The following is a 19,268-nucleotide window of genomic DNA, read 5'->3' as shown; positions in this document are numbered from 1 at the left end:
CTATCGCGGCGCCTGCGCGGTCGCAGCCTGCAGTTCGCCCTTAGGACAGACGCCTGTCGCACCTTGACTCCCGCTGTCCGCTCGAGCCGGTCTGTGCTCAGTGTCTTGTGCACATCCTTGCAAGCGACGGCGCCATGAGTATGACTTCCAGCGTACGAGGTGAAGTGGGGCATGGGAGCGGGTGAGGCTGGCGGCCTGCGCACCGGTTGCAGCTTCGTCAGCACCTCTTAGGGCTGTTACGGCTGCCCTGCGTTCCCGCCAGTCTTGTAACCTTGAGATGGAGAAGGGCAAGCGCTCCGCGGACCTGCGGGCTCCCCGGGCCACACGGGGCACGGGGGTCAGGTCAGGGTATGATCCCGGGGCAAAAGTGGCGTGGGGGCCATGCAGGCATCTACCCAGGTCTGGGTAGTCCCCTAACTGTCCCGCGGCGCTGCTAGCTTTTCTTGTTCTCCCCTGAGACTCCTTTCTGTTGTGTCACAGGGCCTGGAAAAAAAGGAAAGGTGAAAACAAAAGACAAAACCCCTCTTCCCCCTTCTCAACGTTTAAATTACCGTGGAGTGAGAACGTAGATTTCCTGCAACCCTCAAGTGATGCATGACTAATCACAGCTTAGTTTTGCACATTTTTTAAAGGGAAGGCACCCAATCCGAGGTCTTCAGTTTTCCCAGGGTTTGTTGTTGTTGTTGTTGTTTGTTTTTAATGCCTCTGGCATCTGGACCTCGGTGGCAGTAGTCCAGGAGAGAGAATTGAAAACTGAGCTCATTGAGCCTTCACCTTTCTCAGCCTTGCTTCCCTTGTGCTAGTACCTAGCGTTTGGAAATGTTACTTCACAGAAGGTCCGATTAAAATTAAGAGACTTTCTAGAGCTTCACTTTGTAACAATTCTTGGTGGTAGGATAATTGTTAATATAATAGTTTGTACCGCTACGAGATACATGTGATCTTTGCCCAGGTATAAAATACCACCCTCAAGGTTTGGTTACCTGTAACAGTAGTTAGGTAAAGGTAGATTGTCCAGAAATTAATTTAAAATAGTCTACTTGATTCATTTAGTAAATATTGAGTATCTGGAGTGCCAGGTTCTGTAAAAGGTCCCTACTAACTTGGCCCTAATTTTGTAATAGATTCTATAAATTGGAGAATTCCACTTGTTGCCAAAGTTATCTGTCAGAGGGTGATAACCCATGACATTTTTAAGTTACTAATGTGGTATATAGGAGGTGATTATTTGCAAAACGTATTTCAAAGGATACTCATCTTTAGGCTCCTTTAAACAGAGGCACCTTCGTACATTTAAAACAGGGAGTGATTTTTACTGTAAAAAGAAAAAATTTTCCCAGGAATTGGACAATTGTGTAAAATAAGATATTCATGTGACTTGAGCCACTGATAATCTTATAGGAAGACAGTTTGCACTTGTGTGATTTGGGACAAAAGATTCCAAAGTGGTTTTTTTTAATGTGGAGTCATTTTGTATAATTGGGCACTAAACTCCATTTAGGTAGCATACTATTGAAATGTGAAATAGGTGAACCCTAAGACTTCTTAAGACTATAAGCTAATCTTTCTTGTAATCAAGACAAGTTTGTTATTTTTTTGATCTAACTATATGGGAATCCAAAAGTGACTTTCCCATTATTTTGCCATTTTCTAAGGGATAGGAAATTGCTTCGTCAATTGGGTTATTAGCTTAAACTTTAGGTACTCAACTTTGTTATGAGAACTACTTTTTTTTTTTTTTTTTTTTGACTGTGTTGGGTCTTCGTTGCTGCACGCGGGCTTTCTTCTAGTTGCAGCGAGCAGGGGCTATTCTTCGTTGCGGTGCGTGGGCTTCTCATTGCGGTGGCTTCTTTTGTTGCAGAGCACGGGCTCTTGGTGCGCGGGCTTCAGTAATTGTAGCACGCGGGCTCAGTAGTTGTGGCTCGCGGGCTCTAGATCGCAGGCTCGGTAGTTGTGGCGCACGGGCTTAGTTTCTCCGCAGCATGTGGGATCTTCCCAGACCAGGGCTCAAACCCGTGTCCCCTGCATTGTCAGGCGGATTCTTAACCACTGCGCCACCAGGGAAGCCCAAGAAGTAACTGCTTTTTATTTCACCTAAAAGCGTAAGGACTGCTGTGAGGACTATGGGGAGGGACCCCAAAGCCTTTGTAAATCACTTCTACCCGTGCTTTCTTCCTCAAATATAGTGGTGTGGCAAGGTAGGGACAGAATATCTGTTTTGTAATGTTTAGATCTCAAATTGTTCTAATCTCAGTGTTTAAACCAAACCTGTTCATTCCTATAGATTGAAAATCAATTTAGATCTTTTGATTTGGGGGAAGATGACCATGTCTTTTCTCAGTTAAGTAAGTGAATTATATATATTTTTTATAATTTGTGTATATACTATATAATTATAAAGGGCTTAGAATGGTATTTGGCAGTGGTAAGCACTATATAAGTATATGTTAAATAAATAAAAGGGTGTGTATGTGCATGCAGAATTCTTGTTTATATTCAGGAAAAAAATAATGGGTGGGTTAGAAATAAAATGAATGGAGATGAGGTCAGGACATGAATCTGGGAAAGGCAGTGAGGATGAGTGATTGGAATGGTAATCCGAAGATCCCAGTCAGTGAGATGGCTTTTGATGCCCATTTGGTCGATATTACCAAACTTCTTTTTTCCTTATTGAGGTATAATTGACATACTTATACCAAACTTATTTTTTATGTGATACCAAATATTTATTACAGTTTCAGAAACTGTAAGAAACATTAAGAAACATTAAGTGCCTTTCACTGCTACAGCGTCCCCATTCTCTAGTGACTCCTCCTCATACCCAATAGATGACCTCTAGGAAGTTTACTAAACTTCTTGCTCCTTAATATCTCCAAGACTCATTGAATCTGCTCTCATTCTTAATCCCTTCCCTTCTATTTGCAAGGAAGAGATTATCTGAGGCCGTTCTCTCTATATCATCCAGATGCCATTTTCTCCTGCTTCCTTAAGCTCTTGCCTCAGTAATGATACCAATGGCTCTTAATTCTTCTGGCCTCTCACTCACAGGGATTTTCTTCTCTTCAGCCCAAAGTCACTCATAATTCACCCTCATTAAAAAAAAAAAAAAAAAGCCAACTAAACCAAATATTTTTAAAGGCCTTGCTTCTTCCTGCTGTCCCCTCAAGTCACTTTTTTCTTCATATTTTGCTTTACCGTCCAGTTACAAAATAGGCATTAGTCTATCTGCCTGTGCTTTATTGTACTTCCCAAACCCTGAGCACTACAATGCTTGTAACCAAAACTAAATTTCATAAGTTCTTATTCTCTGACTGTTATATCGTTGTCTCTTTTGTTGAAACTAACTCATAATTTTCCAATCCATTTAACTTCAACATATAAAAATACTGTTTGGGTTCAATAAATTTATTGAGTCATTTAAAGTAACTATTCAAGGGTTTGCTTTTAATCTGAGAAGGAATGTGCAGATCATACTGTGAATACAGGAGTTAGCTCCTATGGGTTATGAACAATAAATAATAGGGGATTTGGGGGCTGTAGATGAAACAAGATTGGCAGTGAGTTGATACTTGTTGGAGCTGGGTGAGGGTAAATGGGAGGTCATTACAGTATTTTCTGTATATGTCTGAAGGGTTCCATAATGAAGTTTTATTTTTAATCTCAGGAAGTATTGAAATTCCACAGTTTGATACAGTAGGTTAAGATGAGGCCAAAGAGAAGTCATTTGGTGTAAGAGCAATGTGATAGTAGGATGGACAGATGGAGTTGCAAATTCAAATTAGGAATCTATTATTTCTTTTTACTTAACTAACATTGAACACTGCCTGTACACCAGGCCTTGAGAGAAAAATGTTACCAGGCACAGCCTACCAATCTGAGGGGGACCTAAGGGAGGCAAAGATTTAAACACAGCTCCCCTCCCCCGCTCCTGAGGTGGAAGGAACATTCTGATTCTATGGCAGTTGACATTGGGTAGGAGAGGACAGTTTGGAGCTACCAAAGGGGCTAAAGGAAAAGAAGCAGGGTGAGATTTCTGTCTTAGGTTAAAGCAAAATGATTTCCCACAGTAAAGAAATGAGTTATAAATATGGGTGTGGGATTTGGGAACAAGTTGATGTTTTCTCTATCTCTGAATAATCCTAAGAGAGAAAACCAAAGATTATACAAAGATTGCCAGGGGAAGAGTAAGAAAGGGAGGGATTATTTAGAAATGTATTTTTTGTATTTTCTTTATATTGATGTATTCATGGTATTTGTATAGATAGAGAGCATTGTTAAGCAAGGTAAGGGTTTTATCTAACTATAGGAACACTATACCTTGAGAGAGGTGTACAGAAAAGGGAAGTAAGGATAAAGTAGAAGAGGCAAAAATAAGGCTTAGGATATTTCTGGACACCAGTTTTGAAAGAATGTCTGAAAGGTGCCAACTGAAATATCTTTAGAAATTGGATCTTGATATAGTCCCTTGTTCAACCTGAGGTGGTGTCTGTACTTAATAGGCATGTACACTATCAAGAACTAAATGTTACTTGGGTTTTATTGTTTATTTGTTTACTGTCTTGGGTTTTCAATTCTTTCTCTATTGTAATTGTTGACTTTTGAATCCATCATCACTCTTGTCTATCTCCATATAGTTTCCTTTTCTTTCTTTTCCCTAGAGTTGCCAGTGGCATCCATAGCTTTTTGCCAGAAAAGACTGATTCAGGCTACAGTAATGAAATGATAAAACAGCAACATTTTTCTTATTCTGGGAACTTTTACATTTGTCTCTAATGAGGTTAGAGAATTAGAATCTGGGAAGGGGGGAGGGATGGAAATTGTTTTCTTAAGACCTTATCTGGCTCTGTGAGTCTAAAAAATTCATTGGAGCAAATGCAAAGCCATTTCATAACACACATATGGTGCTATGACATTTATAAAGGTTCATCAGTGACCCTCCTTAGGGGGTAGGGTCACAGAGTGCATGTTTTGATTCCCCACAGGGCAGCCACTCTTGGGTAGTATCTAGAGTTAGTTCCCTCTGTGTCAGTTATTCTGTCATTTCTTCCACCATCAAAAAAATCCAAGGGAAGTAAAGGTTTTTAAAAAGTCACCATATGGATTCAGTTGGTAATAATGAGAAAAGAGAATAGAAGGATGTTTTGATGGCTGAGAAAGATTCTTCTGGCCTATCATAAGTTTCAGGTAGAAATTCCTATAGGATTCTTTTTTTATATCATGAGACCAATTAATCCTAACCAATTGTAGTTGTTCTTTGGACCTCAGACCTTTATGTAATATGTAGGCATCATTAAAACAAATTTGATAGAGATTACTTGAAACTTCACCTCAAAAGTAAGGTATTAACTAAGATCAACAGCATTTAGGGAATTGTATTATTTCAGTCTTTTGGGATATTTCACTCTTTTAAGTTTATACTAAGGATTTAACATTCAGCAAACATAATTGAATATATATGGGCAAAGCAGTATTTTAGCCCATTTTGTGATAGGTACATTAACTATTCAGAGTGGCTTTCCATTAGCTAAGAAGTAGATTACTATAACTCCTGACATTTTCTCAAGGGACTTCCATGGTAAAAAATGCATCAGAAAGGAAGATCATGAATCAAGCTAGAAATCAGTAAAGTTTAAGCCCTGCTTGGAGTTGCCACAGAATGATACCATGAAGCAGCACTAAAATTCAAGGCAGGGAATTCCCTGGCGGTCCAGTGGTTAGGACTCCAGCTCCAGGACTGGAGCTTTCACTGCCGTGGGCTCCTGTTCAATCCCTAGTTGGGAGAATAAGATCCCACAAGCTGTGCAGCGCAGCCAAAAAAAAAAAAAAAGAAAGTATCCTTTACCAATGAGAAAAAATGATGACATTCATAATAAAACAAATTTTTAAAAATAATAAATTAAAAAATTCAGGGCAAATCTACACAAGGTGTGTAGTTTAAAGTATCTTTCAATGAAGCCAAAGGTTTGAAGCTATCAAATGACTTATTAACTTTTCTCAGTCACACAACGTCTGGGAAGGGCATAAAGTTAATGTTTATTTTAGGGGATTATAGCAGGGAGGAATAGAACTGTTGTGTGGGCAGGAAAACAAACTAAGTTTTTTCATAGAGAAAAATAACTGTGGTTGAAAATAGAATCCAAGGAACATGCTAATTAGGAACACTTGATGAAAACTAAATTATTAAATAAGCTAGAAGAGAAGACCAAGATAAAAGGAACTAAGTGTGAGAGTGGTTGTTCCTTTCCATTAGAGTTTTGTAAGAATGAACTCCAATTTTACGTAAGGAACCATTAGGTTCAGTGATTAATCACATTAGTACAATAAGAAATTTGACTCAGTAGTGCAAGTAAGCCATACAGTTAATTATTCATTATATGTTTTTATTTGGTCTTGGAATGTGTTTTTTGTACTTATCTCTCTAGGGCTTTATTTGATAGTCTGGGAACTTATTTCAAACACTGTGAAGATCTGACTTAGGAAATGCTGGGACGCAGTCCAGTGTGTTTATCCTGACCCCTGTTCAACTTCTTCCTGCAGTCCACTCCATGCTGGGAATAGACAGCTCTCCTCTGAAGCTGAGGCTAACCAGACTATGCAGAACTCTCTCCTCTCCAAAATTCTCTGGAACTGGGGTAGTTGTTAAGTGCTTGGATTTCTAAGGGATCCTTGAAAAGCTACGTGAACAGAATAAATAGATGGCCTATTAGTCAAGCAAATAATTGCGCAGAAAAATGTCATTAAATTTAAAATGAAGTTTATAGGGAATTCAGATCATCCACTGGTGGATAATGGAAATTTAGAATTTATTAAAGGAGAATCTAACTAATTATATTATGTTTTCTATAAAATTAGTACCTTCTGAGTTTTATTTTAATGAGACACTTTGAAATTAAAAAAACAAAAACAAAAACAAAGCTTTTGAATGACTTGAAGCCCAGAATGCTGCTGGATATATTCCTCTGAATGTTTAATATTAAGAGTTGGTTTTGTTTTATTTGTCCTTTCTTTTTCTTTGGATACCAATTCTGTTTGTGGTTATGCATTTTTAAATGACTAAGGGACCTACTATTGAAATGAACTCGGGGACTTCCCTGGCGGTCCAGTGGTTAAGACCCCACTCTTCCACTGCAGGGGCCACAGGTTCAGTACCTCGTCAGGGAACTAAGATCCTGCATGCTTCAGGTGTGGCCAAAAAGAAAAAAAAAAAGAACTCTGATGAGTCATTTTGTTAACATAATCACCTCCTGATCTTTAGAGGGATGAGGAGGGTCTTGTTTGTAATCTGAATTTTTATGGCCTTATTAGTAATCTGAATTTTTATATGTATCTTTTTTTTTTTAAAGCAATAGGTATCTGCAGGCTCACAGGTTATTTTAAATCTATTTATGAACACTTTAAAAAGATTTCTAAACTTTGTTTCTTCTCCAATTATAAAATAATTTTTAAGTTTCCCTCTTCTATCTTAACTTAGCTAACAATACTGAATAGAGAATACACAATTGCCTCTGTAAGGGCTGGGGAAGGTTTTAACAAGGGACTACTTCACCAGTGTGTTCCGATCATTTTTTTAATGTTAAACACCTTTGACTGTTGGGATGCTTAGTACTCAAAAACTGGATTTCCTGAACGTTCGTGTTAGATTATTAGTATAGATTTTGGTTTTGATAATCATTCCTGTTTTCCTTTCCTGCTCTAGTTGAATGGATTGCAGCGGTTACCATTGCTGCTGGGACAGCTGCAGTTGGTTATCTAGCTTACAAAAGATTTTATGTCAAAGATCATCGCAACAAATCTATGGTAAACCCTCACATCCAGAAAGACAACCCCAAGGTAGTACACGCTTTTGACATGGAGGATTTGGGAGATAAAGCTGTGTACTGCCGTTGTTGGAGGTCCAAGAAGGTAAGAGAAGCAAGTCCTTTATGCCAGTGCCGTCTTTAATGCAACATTTCGTTTAAACTATTCTGTCACACTGGTACCATCAAATATCAAGATATCCCTTCTCCTTTGCATCCTTTTTTTTTAATGGATTCTGCTTTTCTCTGTTTTCTGTGTACTCTTCAGGAATATATTTACTAAAATGTATAACCACCATGCAGTGAAATTGCATCGTACCCTTGTCGAGTTAGGCAAATATAACCACATTCTTGGCCAAAGAAGAGAGAAAAATCCCTTTATTTACACTTAGAATTTCCTCCCCAAGTGGGTGTTAGCATTCACTATCCCAGGAAAAGGAGTATGCAGCCTAAATACAAAGAGAAACAGAAGAGGTCATTTATTTTCCCTTGAGATTTCAAGCTTCTAGATTCTAGCACAAGTTTTAGAAATAGCAAGAGAAACTTTTGGAAAATTACCCCTGAAAATTTCTTACCTGGTACATATGTATTGACTCTGTATCCTAAGCTTTTTTTAAGCTGCAGCTCCTATATTTAAATATCTTATCTAACACAGGATTTTTTTGTATCTTTATTTTCTTTTGTGAGAATTGCATTTTATCAAGTTCGGTCTGGAATTATCTCTGTGATACCTGCAGCTTTTAGATAGCGATGACAGCTGGTGATCTGAAGATGGTAAAATGCTCTCCTAAGGTCATCTTGAAAAGCTTCATACATTGAATGACTTCAGAATTTCTGGTATATTTAGAGAAATATGGTGAAATACTGTGTGTACTGCCACTATTAGCATTTAAATAAAATGGATTTTACTAAAGATGACACTATAAGGCCTAAGAAAATAGACAATAAAAATGATGTATCTATTTCTGAAAGCATGTTATGTCAGGGACCTCTTCCCACAGTGGAAAGCCATTATCACAAATCACGTATCACAGATAAGGAAGAAGTCACATTACTAGGTACTGGAAAGCATATTCCACTAACCCCCTTCTCTGGATACAATTGATACTGTATAATCCAGTGGTGATAGAGTGTTTAGATTATGTCATTGTGTCTGAAAACTGCTTGATGAACATATGGAATATGAACCAAAAATTAATAGTCCCATTACAAAAATTGTTCCTTAAGAAGAGCACTGTTCATTTGGAGTGTGGGATTGTTTATAAGTACTAGTGGAGTTGCTAGAAAATAATCCTCAATAATATTCTGTAGACTAGATCTGGTTTGTTTTTTAAAAATTAACACCTATAATAGGTTTCATTCTCTTGTTGCTCTCCAAAATATAAAAAGTAATACCTTTAGAAATTAAGGAATTTCTAAGTCCGGAGTTGTAATAGTTCTTTAGTCAGTGATCTTAAGTAGTTCATTTAGTTTCTATTACTATATACATGCTTGAGAACAGGTAAATAGTAAAACAGCAGGTATCATAGATGTGTGAGGTAGATGCAGTACGAGTGCTTTAAATAAAAGGAAGAGCTTGTTGCACTGTGGGCTAGAATTTTCTGGGAAGGCATAGTAATATATACATGGGAGTTAAATTGCCCCTGGAAAGGTTGGTGGCATTGGAATACACTAGCAAGTATTGGGGACTCTTTCTCAGAATCTGTGGGAAAGGACTCATGAGTGAAAGTGGGATGGATGAGGAATCTAGTCTGGTCCTTGCACCTCCCTCCTCGCAGGAATAAGTCCAAATTGAGGAGAGTCTTGAGTACCAGCGTGAGGAATTTGTGCCTCCCAACATGGGGGAGCTTCTTGTCAGGGATTTCAGACATAAAGTTATACTTGCACCAGAGTGCTGGCCGTGGCAATGGAGAAGCATGAACAGATACATGAACCATTTTGAGGCAAGGATCAGCCAAATGCAATGACTGATTTGTGTGAAAGATTGGGGGAGGAAGACTAAAGCTCATTGAAGTATCTTAAGATAGGATTGTAGGGTTAGAAGAGGTGGTGCCATCAACGGAAATAAGGAATTCGGGGTGAATGGCTCATTTTCCAGGACACCAATGAGGAGTTCAATTTCAAAGAGTGACATTGAGGTGACATTTGAATGGAAATGTACAGCAGACAGTCTGAAATGTGGGACTAAAGCTGAGACATGAGGGTTGGAGATAGCGATCAGCAAAACTGATGAGTCAAGGGTAGGAATGCAGCAGATCCTTGGTACAGATAAAAATCAAGGGCTAAGTATGAAATCTTGGAGAATTTTCTGCATTTTGTAAAGAGAAGAGCCAAAAAAGGAGATGAAATGGGCCCCAGAGTTAGAAGAAAACTAAGAATATCGTGGCTTCACAGTGGAAAAGGGAAAAGTTTCAAAGAAGGTTTGATTGTGAACATCGGCTTGTGCAAAAGACCAGGAGGTGAATAGACTATTATACTAAGACTGTGGGGTTAAACAATTAGGCTACTGACCTTTTAGTGTCATTTTCACAGAATAATTAGAATAGAAGCTGTGTCCAAATGGATTACAGTATGAATTACTACTAAAGAAATGCCAGAAGTCTGAATATATGGCAAAATTTCGGTAAATATGACAGTGAATGGAAAGAAAAAAATATGATGACTGCTTGAGTGAACGCTGAAGCTTTGCTTTGAAGCCAAGTAAAGGGCATTTGCTTTGGTTGGGTGTTTCCAGAGGGTAAAGGGTCAATAAAGCAAATGTGGACTTTTATGGACTAAGATCTCAAGTATTTCAGGAAGAATCACAAATGGACACAGGCCAAGCTAGTGGTTTAAATGTTTATTAGACTTTATAAGTCAACAGAACGTTCCAGGATTATTCTTTCATCATACTATTTAGAGTTTCCCTTAGGTAGACTTCAAGGAAAGGAATGCGAGACCAGTCATTTTATTTTCAATTTTCTCAATGTCTTCTTTCTTTTTAAGCTTATCTTTTATACCATTATTAATCCTCTTTGCATCTTTGGTTTGTCGGTTCTGAATTTTCCCTGAATCTTGGGCACTTTTTATTCCCACATGAGTCGATTCAAAGTTCACTTTGAATATTATTCAAGTTAGTGTATGTTCTTATTCTCCAGGCATCTTTGGAATCTTCCCACATTCCTGAGGTTCCTAAGGTTGTCACGCAGGTGCCAAGTCACACACTTACATGCCTGTCCACAGAAGGCTTGATACCTTTGATTAGATGGCTATATTGAGTTTATGTTCAGTAGTTTTTTCCTCATACACCAGTTGTGTTTCTAATACAACGAAATTTAAACTCCTATCTAAAAAAAAAGTTATATGTGATATAAACTAATTCAGTTTTAATTCATTCTTTTTTTTAATTGAAGTATTGATTTACAATACTGTGTAAGTTTCAGATGTACAGCATAGTGATTCAGTTTTGGAGGGTTTTTTTTGCCGATTATATTCCAATATAGGTTATTACGAGCTATTGGATATAATACTCTGTGCTATACAGTAAATCCTGTTGTTTATCTATTTTATGCGTAGTTGTTTGTATCTGATAATCCCATACTCTTAATTTTGTCCCTCCCCCCTCTAATTCATTCTTAAGGTACAGTCACGAGTAACCTGTTGTGTGTTTCTATCATTTTGAGCAGTTTTCTCAGACCTAATGAATCAGATCTCTTAGTCATGTGCAGAAATTACATGTTTTTAACACACTTCATTCCTCCTCTCTTCCCCCCGATTGGTGTGCCCTCTGCTGTTTCAGAAACTGGACTGTTTCATAGTATTTCACAAAAGGGCTGTCCCTAAGTGAAGTGAGAAGAAAAGGAACCAATACAAAGGAAATGATTAAAGCAACTACAGGGAAAGATACTATTTGAGACAGTGGTATGTTGAGGGGGTGGAAGGAAAGGAGAGTAGGAGCACAGATTTCAGACTCAGCCTTAGAAAGAAAGAGATAGTCTTACTTTCAAAACAAGGTGAGGGAACATTGATGTCAGAGGGAAGAGTGTGCAACATAGTCTTACTAGATTCCCACCCCCAACTCACCTGGGGTAGATTATGTCATTTGCTGAGTTGTATGGTGGCCATTGGGGAGGCAGGAGAGATTTGAACAAGGACAGCAGGAGAAGGCAGACTAAGAGATAATCAAGAAAGAGAGGAAAGGTGAGCCAGTTCATGCCAGGAGCTCAACTGAAATTGAAATGAAATGTAACTGTGTAGAATCATTTTCTTTCCTTTACAATTTCCGGATTTGAGTTGGGTTTTTTTATTCGTGGTGGGTTTGTTTTTGGTGGGTTTGTGTGTGGGTGTGGGTGTGTGTGCATGAGTTATGGAAAGTCTCCACCCTATTAATGGTTAGAAATGGGACTTCCCTGGCTGTCCAGTGGTTAAAGACTCCACACTTCCAATGCAGGGGGCGTGGGTTCGATCCCTGGTTGGGGAAATAAGATCCCACAAGCGGCGCAGCGGGGCCAAAAAAAAAAAAAAAAAAAAGTGAGTTGCACTGACTCCATTTCTTCATAGAAACAATATTCTGATCATTGGTTACATTGCTTGCCCAATCCACATAAAGACAGTTTTGTAGGGCTTCCCTGGTGGCACAGTGGTTAAGAATCCGCCTGCCAATGCAGGGGACACAGGTTCGAGCCCTGGGCCAGGAAGATCCCACATGCCGCGGAGCCACTGAGCCCGTGCGCCACAACTACTGAGTCTGCGCTCTAGAGCCCGTGAGCCACAACTACTGAGCCTGTGTGCCACAACTACTGAAGCCCGTGTGCCTAGAGCCCGTGCTCCACAACAAGAGAAGCCACTGCAATGAGAAGCCTGTGCACTGCAAAGAAGGGCAGCACGGGCTCGCCGTGACTAGAGAAAGCCCACGCGCAACAACGAAGACCCAACGCAGCCAAAAAAATAAAATTTAAATTAAAAAAAAAAAAGACAGTCTTGTAAAATCTTAATTTTTCTTACATATTTTCCTACTATATCTGCTATCATACGTCTTACTAAAGTAAGTACATAAGAATGGTATAAAATGTCATATTCTGGGGCTTCCCTGGTGGCGCAGTGGTTGAGAATCTGCCTGCCAATGCAGGGGACACGGGTTCGAGCCCCGGTCTGGGAAGATCCCATATGCCGCGGAGCAACTAGGCCCGTGAGCCACAATTACTGAGCCTGCGCGTCTGGAGCCTGTGCTCCGCAACAAGAGAGGCCGCGACAATGAGAGGCCTGCGCACCGCGATGAAGAGTGGCCCCCGCTTGCCGCAACTAGAGAAAGCCCTTGCACAGAAACGAAAACCCAACACACCCATAAAAATAATAAATAAATAAAAAAAAAATAAAAATAAAATGTCATATTCTCTTGTTTAGTCTCAAAGATCTCATTGCTTTTCTTTCTCAACGGGAGCAAGCTTGTTTCTCAGAGCAGTTTATAGTAATGAGCCAAATGGCCCCAGGCAACTTCCTTGGAAAATATAATCCAAACTCTAATTAAAAATACGAAGTTTGGAGAAGGAAGATTCAAAAAAGTTTTTTTTAATTTTTGCAAGTAGAAGAGATAAGTCAAGGATGAACAGTTATTTATATCCATCTTGAATCACCCTAAAAACAGAAACATCGTAACTTGAGATGTGGGACCATTAAAAAGAAACAAGTGTTGTGTTTTTTATGAAGACCCTGACAAGGTTGCTAGCTTTCCAAGTAGAGAGCAAGGATCTCTAGTGTTTTTTACCCCTAAACATTTATTTCCACCTCTTCTCCACACCTCTCTTCTCTAGTTTTAAAGGTATTTGGGATTCGTAGTTTTCTAATTGGGTTAACGAATATGATAGGATATTTTCTGGACATACAGGAAATTCAACCAATTTAATTCACAAACTTTTCTCCAGGATTTGTTAATAAACAAAGGTTAACATCTTAGAACAAATGTTAGAATCATCTGTGAGCTAAACTTTTTTCTCATCAATTTTCTGATTCTTTTATTTTTAAGTATTGATACATGAGCTGAATTAAATATACCCTTTGTGTTTGTTGTAATTTCAGCTCTTTGCTTGACATTTTTAACACATTTAAAATTTTTAATGAGTTAATAAAATTCACATTTTCATTATATTATTATTTAATACAAAAACTGCTATACTTCCTAGATTACGTTTGAAAGTAGATATCCACCACATGTTTTTTTTCTCCTGTATAGAAAAGTCAAAAATGAAACAAGGCACCTTCTGGAAAAACACAAATATTGTTATGTAATTTGCCATTTGAATTTTAATGCCAAGTAATTACCATTCATTCATTTATACTGTATATCAGAATCATGAATTAATTTTAATAACTATATTCCATTAACACATGCAATGTATTCTTAAGAAATTGCTAATCCTATCTTGAGATAACTCATTTTGGCTCTTGGTTGAAAAAAATGTTTAGTCTTTTCATTAACTTAAAATGAGACATCTCTAATGGATAAATATGAGAATGCCTAATCTTCAGTTGAAGTTTGGGAGATTATTCTGACTAGTGTTAAGTGATATAGGAAGTACTATTAAAAGATATCTGTGCCTCTGAGCAGAATGATTTTGAATACTGAGTTTACATTTTAAAGGCATACAAAGCTTTATGTACTTTAAAGAAGCATGAAAGTTTATTAACAAATAGCCAGGATCTCCTTATTCACTATTTTTTTTTTAACTTTTATTGGAGTATAGTTGATTTACAATGTTGTGTTAGTTTCAGGTGTATAGCAAGTGAATCAGTTATACATATACCCACTCTTTTTTAGATTCTTTTCCTGTGTAGGTCATTACAGAGTACTGAGTAGAGTTCCCTGTGCTATACTAGTAGGTCCTTACTAGTTATCTATTTTATATACAGTAGTGTGTATATGTCAATCCCAATATCCCAAAGTATCCCTCCCCCCACTCACTACTTTTTAAAGAAATATTTTTTAGATTGTTTTTTTGTTTTAATCTTTTAAAAAATTTATTTATTTATTTTTGGCTGCATTGGGTCTTTGTTGCTGCACGTGGGCTTTCTCTAGTTGCGGCGAGCGGGAGCCACTCTTCATTGTGGTGCACTGGCTTCTCTTTGCGGTGGCTTCTCTAGTTGCGGAGCACAGGTTCTAGGCACACAAGCTTCAGTAGTTGTGGCACGCAGGCTCAGTAGCTGTGGCTTGCGGGCTCTAGAGCCCAGGCTCAGTAGTTGTGGTGCACAGGGTTAGTTGCACCACGGCACGTGGGATCTTCCCAGACCGGGCTCAAACCCGTGTCCCCTGTAATGGCAGGTGGGTTCTTAACCACTGCGCCACCAGGGAAGCCCTAAAGAAATATTTATTTTTTACTTGTTTACTTTTAAGACCATGATGAAACATGTGAATTTCCATTTTTAGGCAGAACCAGATTATTATAAAATTATATCCTCATTTTAGATGTATGGCTTTCTTATCTTTTGTATATTTCTCCATAGATTTCTCTCCTGTTCTTTATATATGGAGAAAAATAATTTGAGAAAATATATTAGTTTTCTAGTATTTTCAATGTGATATTAAAATAAAAATAAAAGTTAGGGACTTCCCTGGTGGTCCAGTGGTTAAGCCTTCCAATGCAGGGGTCGCGGGTTCGATCCCTGGTCGGCGAGCTAAGATCCCACGTGCCTTGCGGCCAAAAAACCAAAAACACCCCGAAAAACAGAAGCAATATGGTAACAAATTCAATGAAGACTTTAAAAATGGTCCACATGAAAAAAAAATCTTGAAAAAAAAAAAGTTAAATATGCTATTTTAGTAAATTATTCGAGACTTTTTACTTTATGAATATTTCATTTTTCAGAAATGTACTTTATAACCTGTGGGCATAAAACCATACAGTGACGTGTTTTGTGTGTGCTATTTATAAAAATGGAGTTTTTTTACAATGTAAACTTTTATTCTCACTGTAAAATCATCTGTGTTTGTTTATTAAACATATGTCACTTTGAAATGCTGTTCTTTGCTGTGGGATACATTTCAGTTTGATTTTTTATGGACTGTTTCCTCATCCATGCCAAGAAAACACTGAAAGCTTGGGGTCATGTTTTTGTTGCATGGACTTGTTTTTAATATGAATATACTGTACCATATCTTATTGACAGAAATAATGTAACTTTTATATACATTGAATTTATATTGGCACCCAAGATATAATTTATACTTGGAAATATAAGATGTGACGATACCTTGAGTTTTTCTGTAGTTTTTAACTAATTTACCGCCTCCCAGAATTATATGCAGATAGTAAAATTAAAATTGAATTTCTTTAACATCAACCAAATATTATTTTAATCTTAGAATAGACAAGTCTCATCAAAGTTTAAGATTATATACCATCATTGTCTAGTTTCAGGTATTGAAAATTATACTTCCTTAATGGAGTAATGGGTGGTTTTAGTCTTCAGGCCAGGACTCCTGTTACTTTACTCTTCTAAATAGACTCCTTTAGTGCAACAGTGTACCTTATACTAAACAGTGAAGCTAGATTCTAGAGTGCAGGTACATTCCAGACATCAAGAATAAAACAAAGATGCTAGCTATCATCATTTGACATGAAATAAAAAATTAAAGGTATAATATAGAAGGAAAAAACAAAATAATGTACTGATAATCGTAAAATCCCCAGGAGACACCTAAAACGTTGCATTCTTATTTTCATCATTTAACAGTAGGAAGGACATTTTCAAAAAACAGTGATATATATACACACACAGACACACGCACACATATATTTATATATATAATATATATCAAGAGTAGTCAGGTATGAAAATATATACCTAATTATAATAACCATAAAACATGTAAGGCAGAAATGATCTTGTTAGAAAATGCATGAGACCTGAGGATGAAAAACACAAGAGGAATAAAATAGGACGTGGCCAAAAAATTCTCAAGTTTATCTGGCGGAATAAATAGGTAAAGTTTAATAAAGTTAGGTAAAGAATAAATAGGAAAGGTTTAACAAAGAAGAGTAATGTGAAGGAAAACCAGCCCTACCAAATATTGAAGCCCATTTTAAACACAGTCATTATCCCATTATGAATATGATGATGAATATGATAATGTAGAACCTATAAATAAGCATTTTTATATGTATAATTAAGTTTTATAAATTTATGAATAAAGGTATAACAATTTGGGAAGCAATCACTTCTAATAATATTGAAGCAACAGGATCTTAGAACAGAATTTTGCAAATTATGCTCTGTAGAACACCGTGATAATGGGTATCAAAGTGAAAGTGTCCATAATCCAATCAGCTTGGGAAATTTGGGGTTAAAATCGTGTTTTTTATAGCAGAACCTCTTTAAAATAATAATATATGTTGTGACTTAACTGTATATGTTTTTTAAACACAGAATGAAGTTAAATCAGAATATTTTGCAGGACTTCTTAATTTGCAGAGCTCACTCTGGGAAACACTGTGTTAAATATTTAGTTTTGTCCCTTTTCCTTCAAATGGACATGAAAATGTCTGTTTTTTCTAAAATGTGAAATCTTGGAAAGGAATGGAAATTTATCACATCTACAGGAGAAAGAAGTCTCCATGAAGGATGATAAAAAGGGAAATACTTATTTGTATGAAAGTAGAGAAATTAAAGATATGAACGAATAAGCAAAATAAAAAGGGTTGGGTAAAAAATTGCTGCAAAGATGATCAGCAAAAGAATAATGAACAGATTGATTTTAAACAAATGAACTTAGGCTCTTACCAATAGATAGGCCATGGACGTAGTTCACTAGAAAGGAAATATAACTAGTACATAAACATGGAAAAGGTTTTCCACATCCACAATCAAATGTCACAAATGGAAATTCAATTAATGATCTGTGTATTATCCACAAGTCAATTTCTTCCTCCTCCTTAGTGTGTACACTTTACATATGCTCATTAAGAAAACCTGTAAAAGGTAGCCAAGAAAAATCTATTGAGTTATCATGTCATGTGAATTAAGCATCACCCCCACTCTGCCAAAACGTAATACTGATTTTGCAATTAGACATTTCACATTCTTTCTCTTCCTAGTTCCCACTCTGTGATGGCTCTCACACAAAACACAATGAAGAAACTGGAGACAACGTGGGACCTCTGATCATTAAGAAAAAAGACACTTAAATGGACACTTTTGATGCTGCAGACCAACCTGTCATGATGTTTCCTGATCGTTTAATTAGAATGAGTACCACTTGTGTCTAATTCACCTCCCCTGGGTTCTAGATGTGGTATATTGCAAACTACAGCTTTCATATTCTCGGCATTTGCCTTACTTGTTGAACCATTGTGGTGCACATTTGTTGAAACAAAAAAAACAAGGAAAAAGGAAAATCCAATCTCATGGACTGGGGGTTATTTTGGTCTTGTAAGGATCCATTTCTTTACATTTAAAAATGGCATTACAATATAGTTGTATGGCGAAGTTAACATATTAAATTATTCTCAAAATCGTGTATGTGCAGATTGTACTTGTAAGTTTCTTATCACCATTCAATATTACTTAGTTAACCTAGAAAGTAAATTGGGTGTGATTAAGCTACGTTAATCTCTTAATAACAATCTAGGAAAAATCTGTTATGACCTTGGTTTTCTTCTTGATCGTGGTAATGACACTGAGAAAATACGGCTTCTGTGTTTTCAATCAAAATGAACTCTGATAATTATAAGTGGGCCAGGTCAATAATAAAGGGACAGTAGCTTCTTTGTATTCATCTTCATGGATATTTAATTGATCCATTAAAGAAACCAGTAGTGGAAATTTAGATCAAAGTGATATGAGATTTAAAGTTGTCATGAAGGATGTCTTAAAATGTAATAATGTTCCAGAATTCTAGCCAAGGAGTGGCAAACACTTGAACTGGGGACACTGAAGGTATTGGAACACATACTATCAAGTCTCCTGTATGCAGAGCCACACATCCTTGACAGAAATAGTAGTCGTGAGGGTAGATAAGAGGCATGGGAAGATTTTTATTTCCTCATTCTCGATAATCAGGCACATGATTAATTCTAGTAAAGAAACTGTTTTGGGGAGAAAAATAAGAATTACATCCTCTTTTAAACTGTATAATCTTAAAAGCAAAAATTTGAGGACAAGTGTTTATGTAATATTCTTCAAAGAGACTTTCTTCAGACCAGAAACATTTCATTGCTGATTGAGAAACAAATATGAAAGCTGAAAATAATTAGGAGCAATAAAAGAGTTAAGACAGGAGTAGTTACTATATTTTTTAAGAGAAATTAGGTTTTTGGATTTCATGGGTTAGAAGGGAAAATAATATAGCAGACATAATTTGAAATTGACAAAGGTAACAGGTAAACATTCTCATTTCTTTGCAGACACTTGAATTCTCAGTAGTAGTCAATCATGTTTCTACTTGGTAGGATCCACAATTACCTTGGAAGTAACAGGAATCAGTGCAACTAAAACATCAGT

At 37.1% G+C, this 19,268-nt stretch overlaps 1 protein-coding gene across 1 annotated transcript; it reads left to right on the top strand.

Annotated features, from left to right (window-relative positions):
- Nucleotides 1–18,284, top strand: CISD1 (CDGSH iron sulfur domain 1). The gene is made up of 3 exons (XM_068548110.1): nucleotides 1–159; nucleotides 7,697–7,902; nucleotides 17,864–18,284. The coding sequence occupies exons 1-3, from the start codon at nucleotides 135–137 to the stop codon at nucleotides 17,951–17,953; spliced, it is 321 nt and encodes a 106-aa protein (XP_068404211.1). The 5' UTR covers nucleotides 1–134; the 3' UTR covers nucleotides 17,954–18,284.
- Nucleotides 18,285–19,268: the final 984 nt, after the last annotated feature.

This window comes from Eschrichtius robustus, chromosome 7 (assembly GCF_028021215.1).
Source record: "Eschrichtius robustus isolate mEscRob2 chromosome 7, mEscRob2.pri, whole genome shotgun sequence".
Taxonomy (NCBI): domain Eukaryota; kingdom Metazoa; phylum Chordata; class Mammalia; order Artiodactyla; family Eschrichtiidae; genus Eschrichtius; species Eschrichtius robustus.
The sequence above is the reverse complement of the archived record's forward strand: the minus strand, read 5'-3'. Positions and strand labels throughout refer to the sequence as shown.

Bases quoted from the DNA above. Each gene is read 5' to 3' on its own strand.
- CISD1 (XM_068548110.1), top strand. From the start codon at position 135: ATGAGTATGACTTCCAGCGTACGAG. The intron at 160-7,696 runs GTGAAGTGGGGC...TTCCTGCTCTAG, and splicing joins TATGACTTCCAGCGTACGAG to TTGAATGGATTGCAGCGGTT. The intron at 7,903-17,863 runs GTAAGAGAAGCA...TTCTCTTCCTAG, and splicing joins GTTGTTGGAGGTCCAAGAAG to TTCCCACTCTGTGATGGCTC.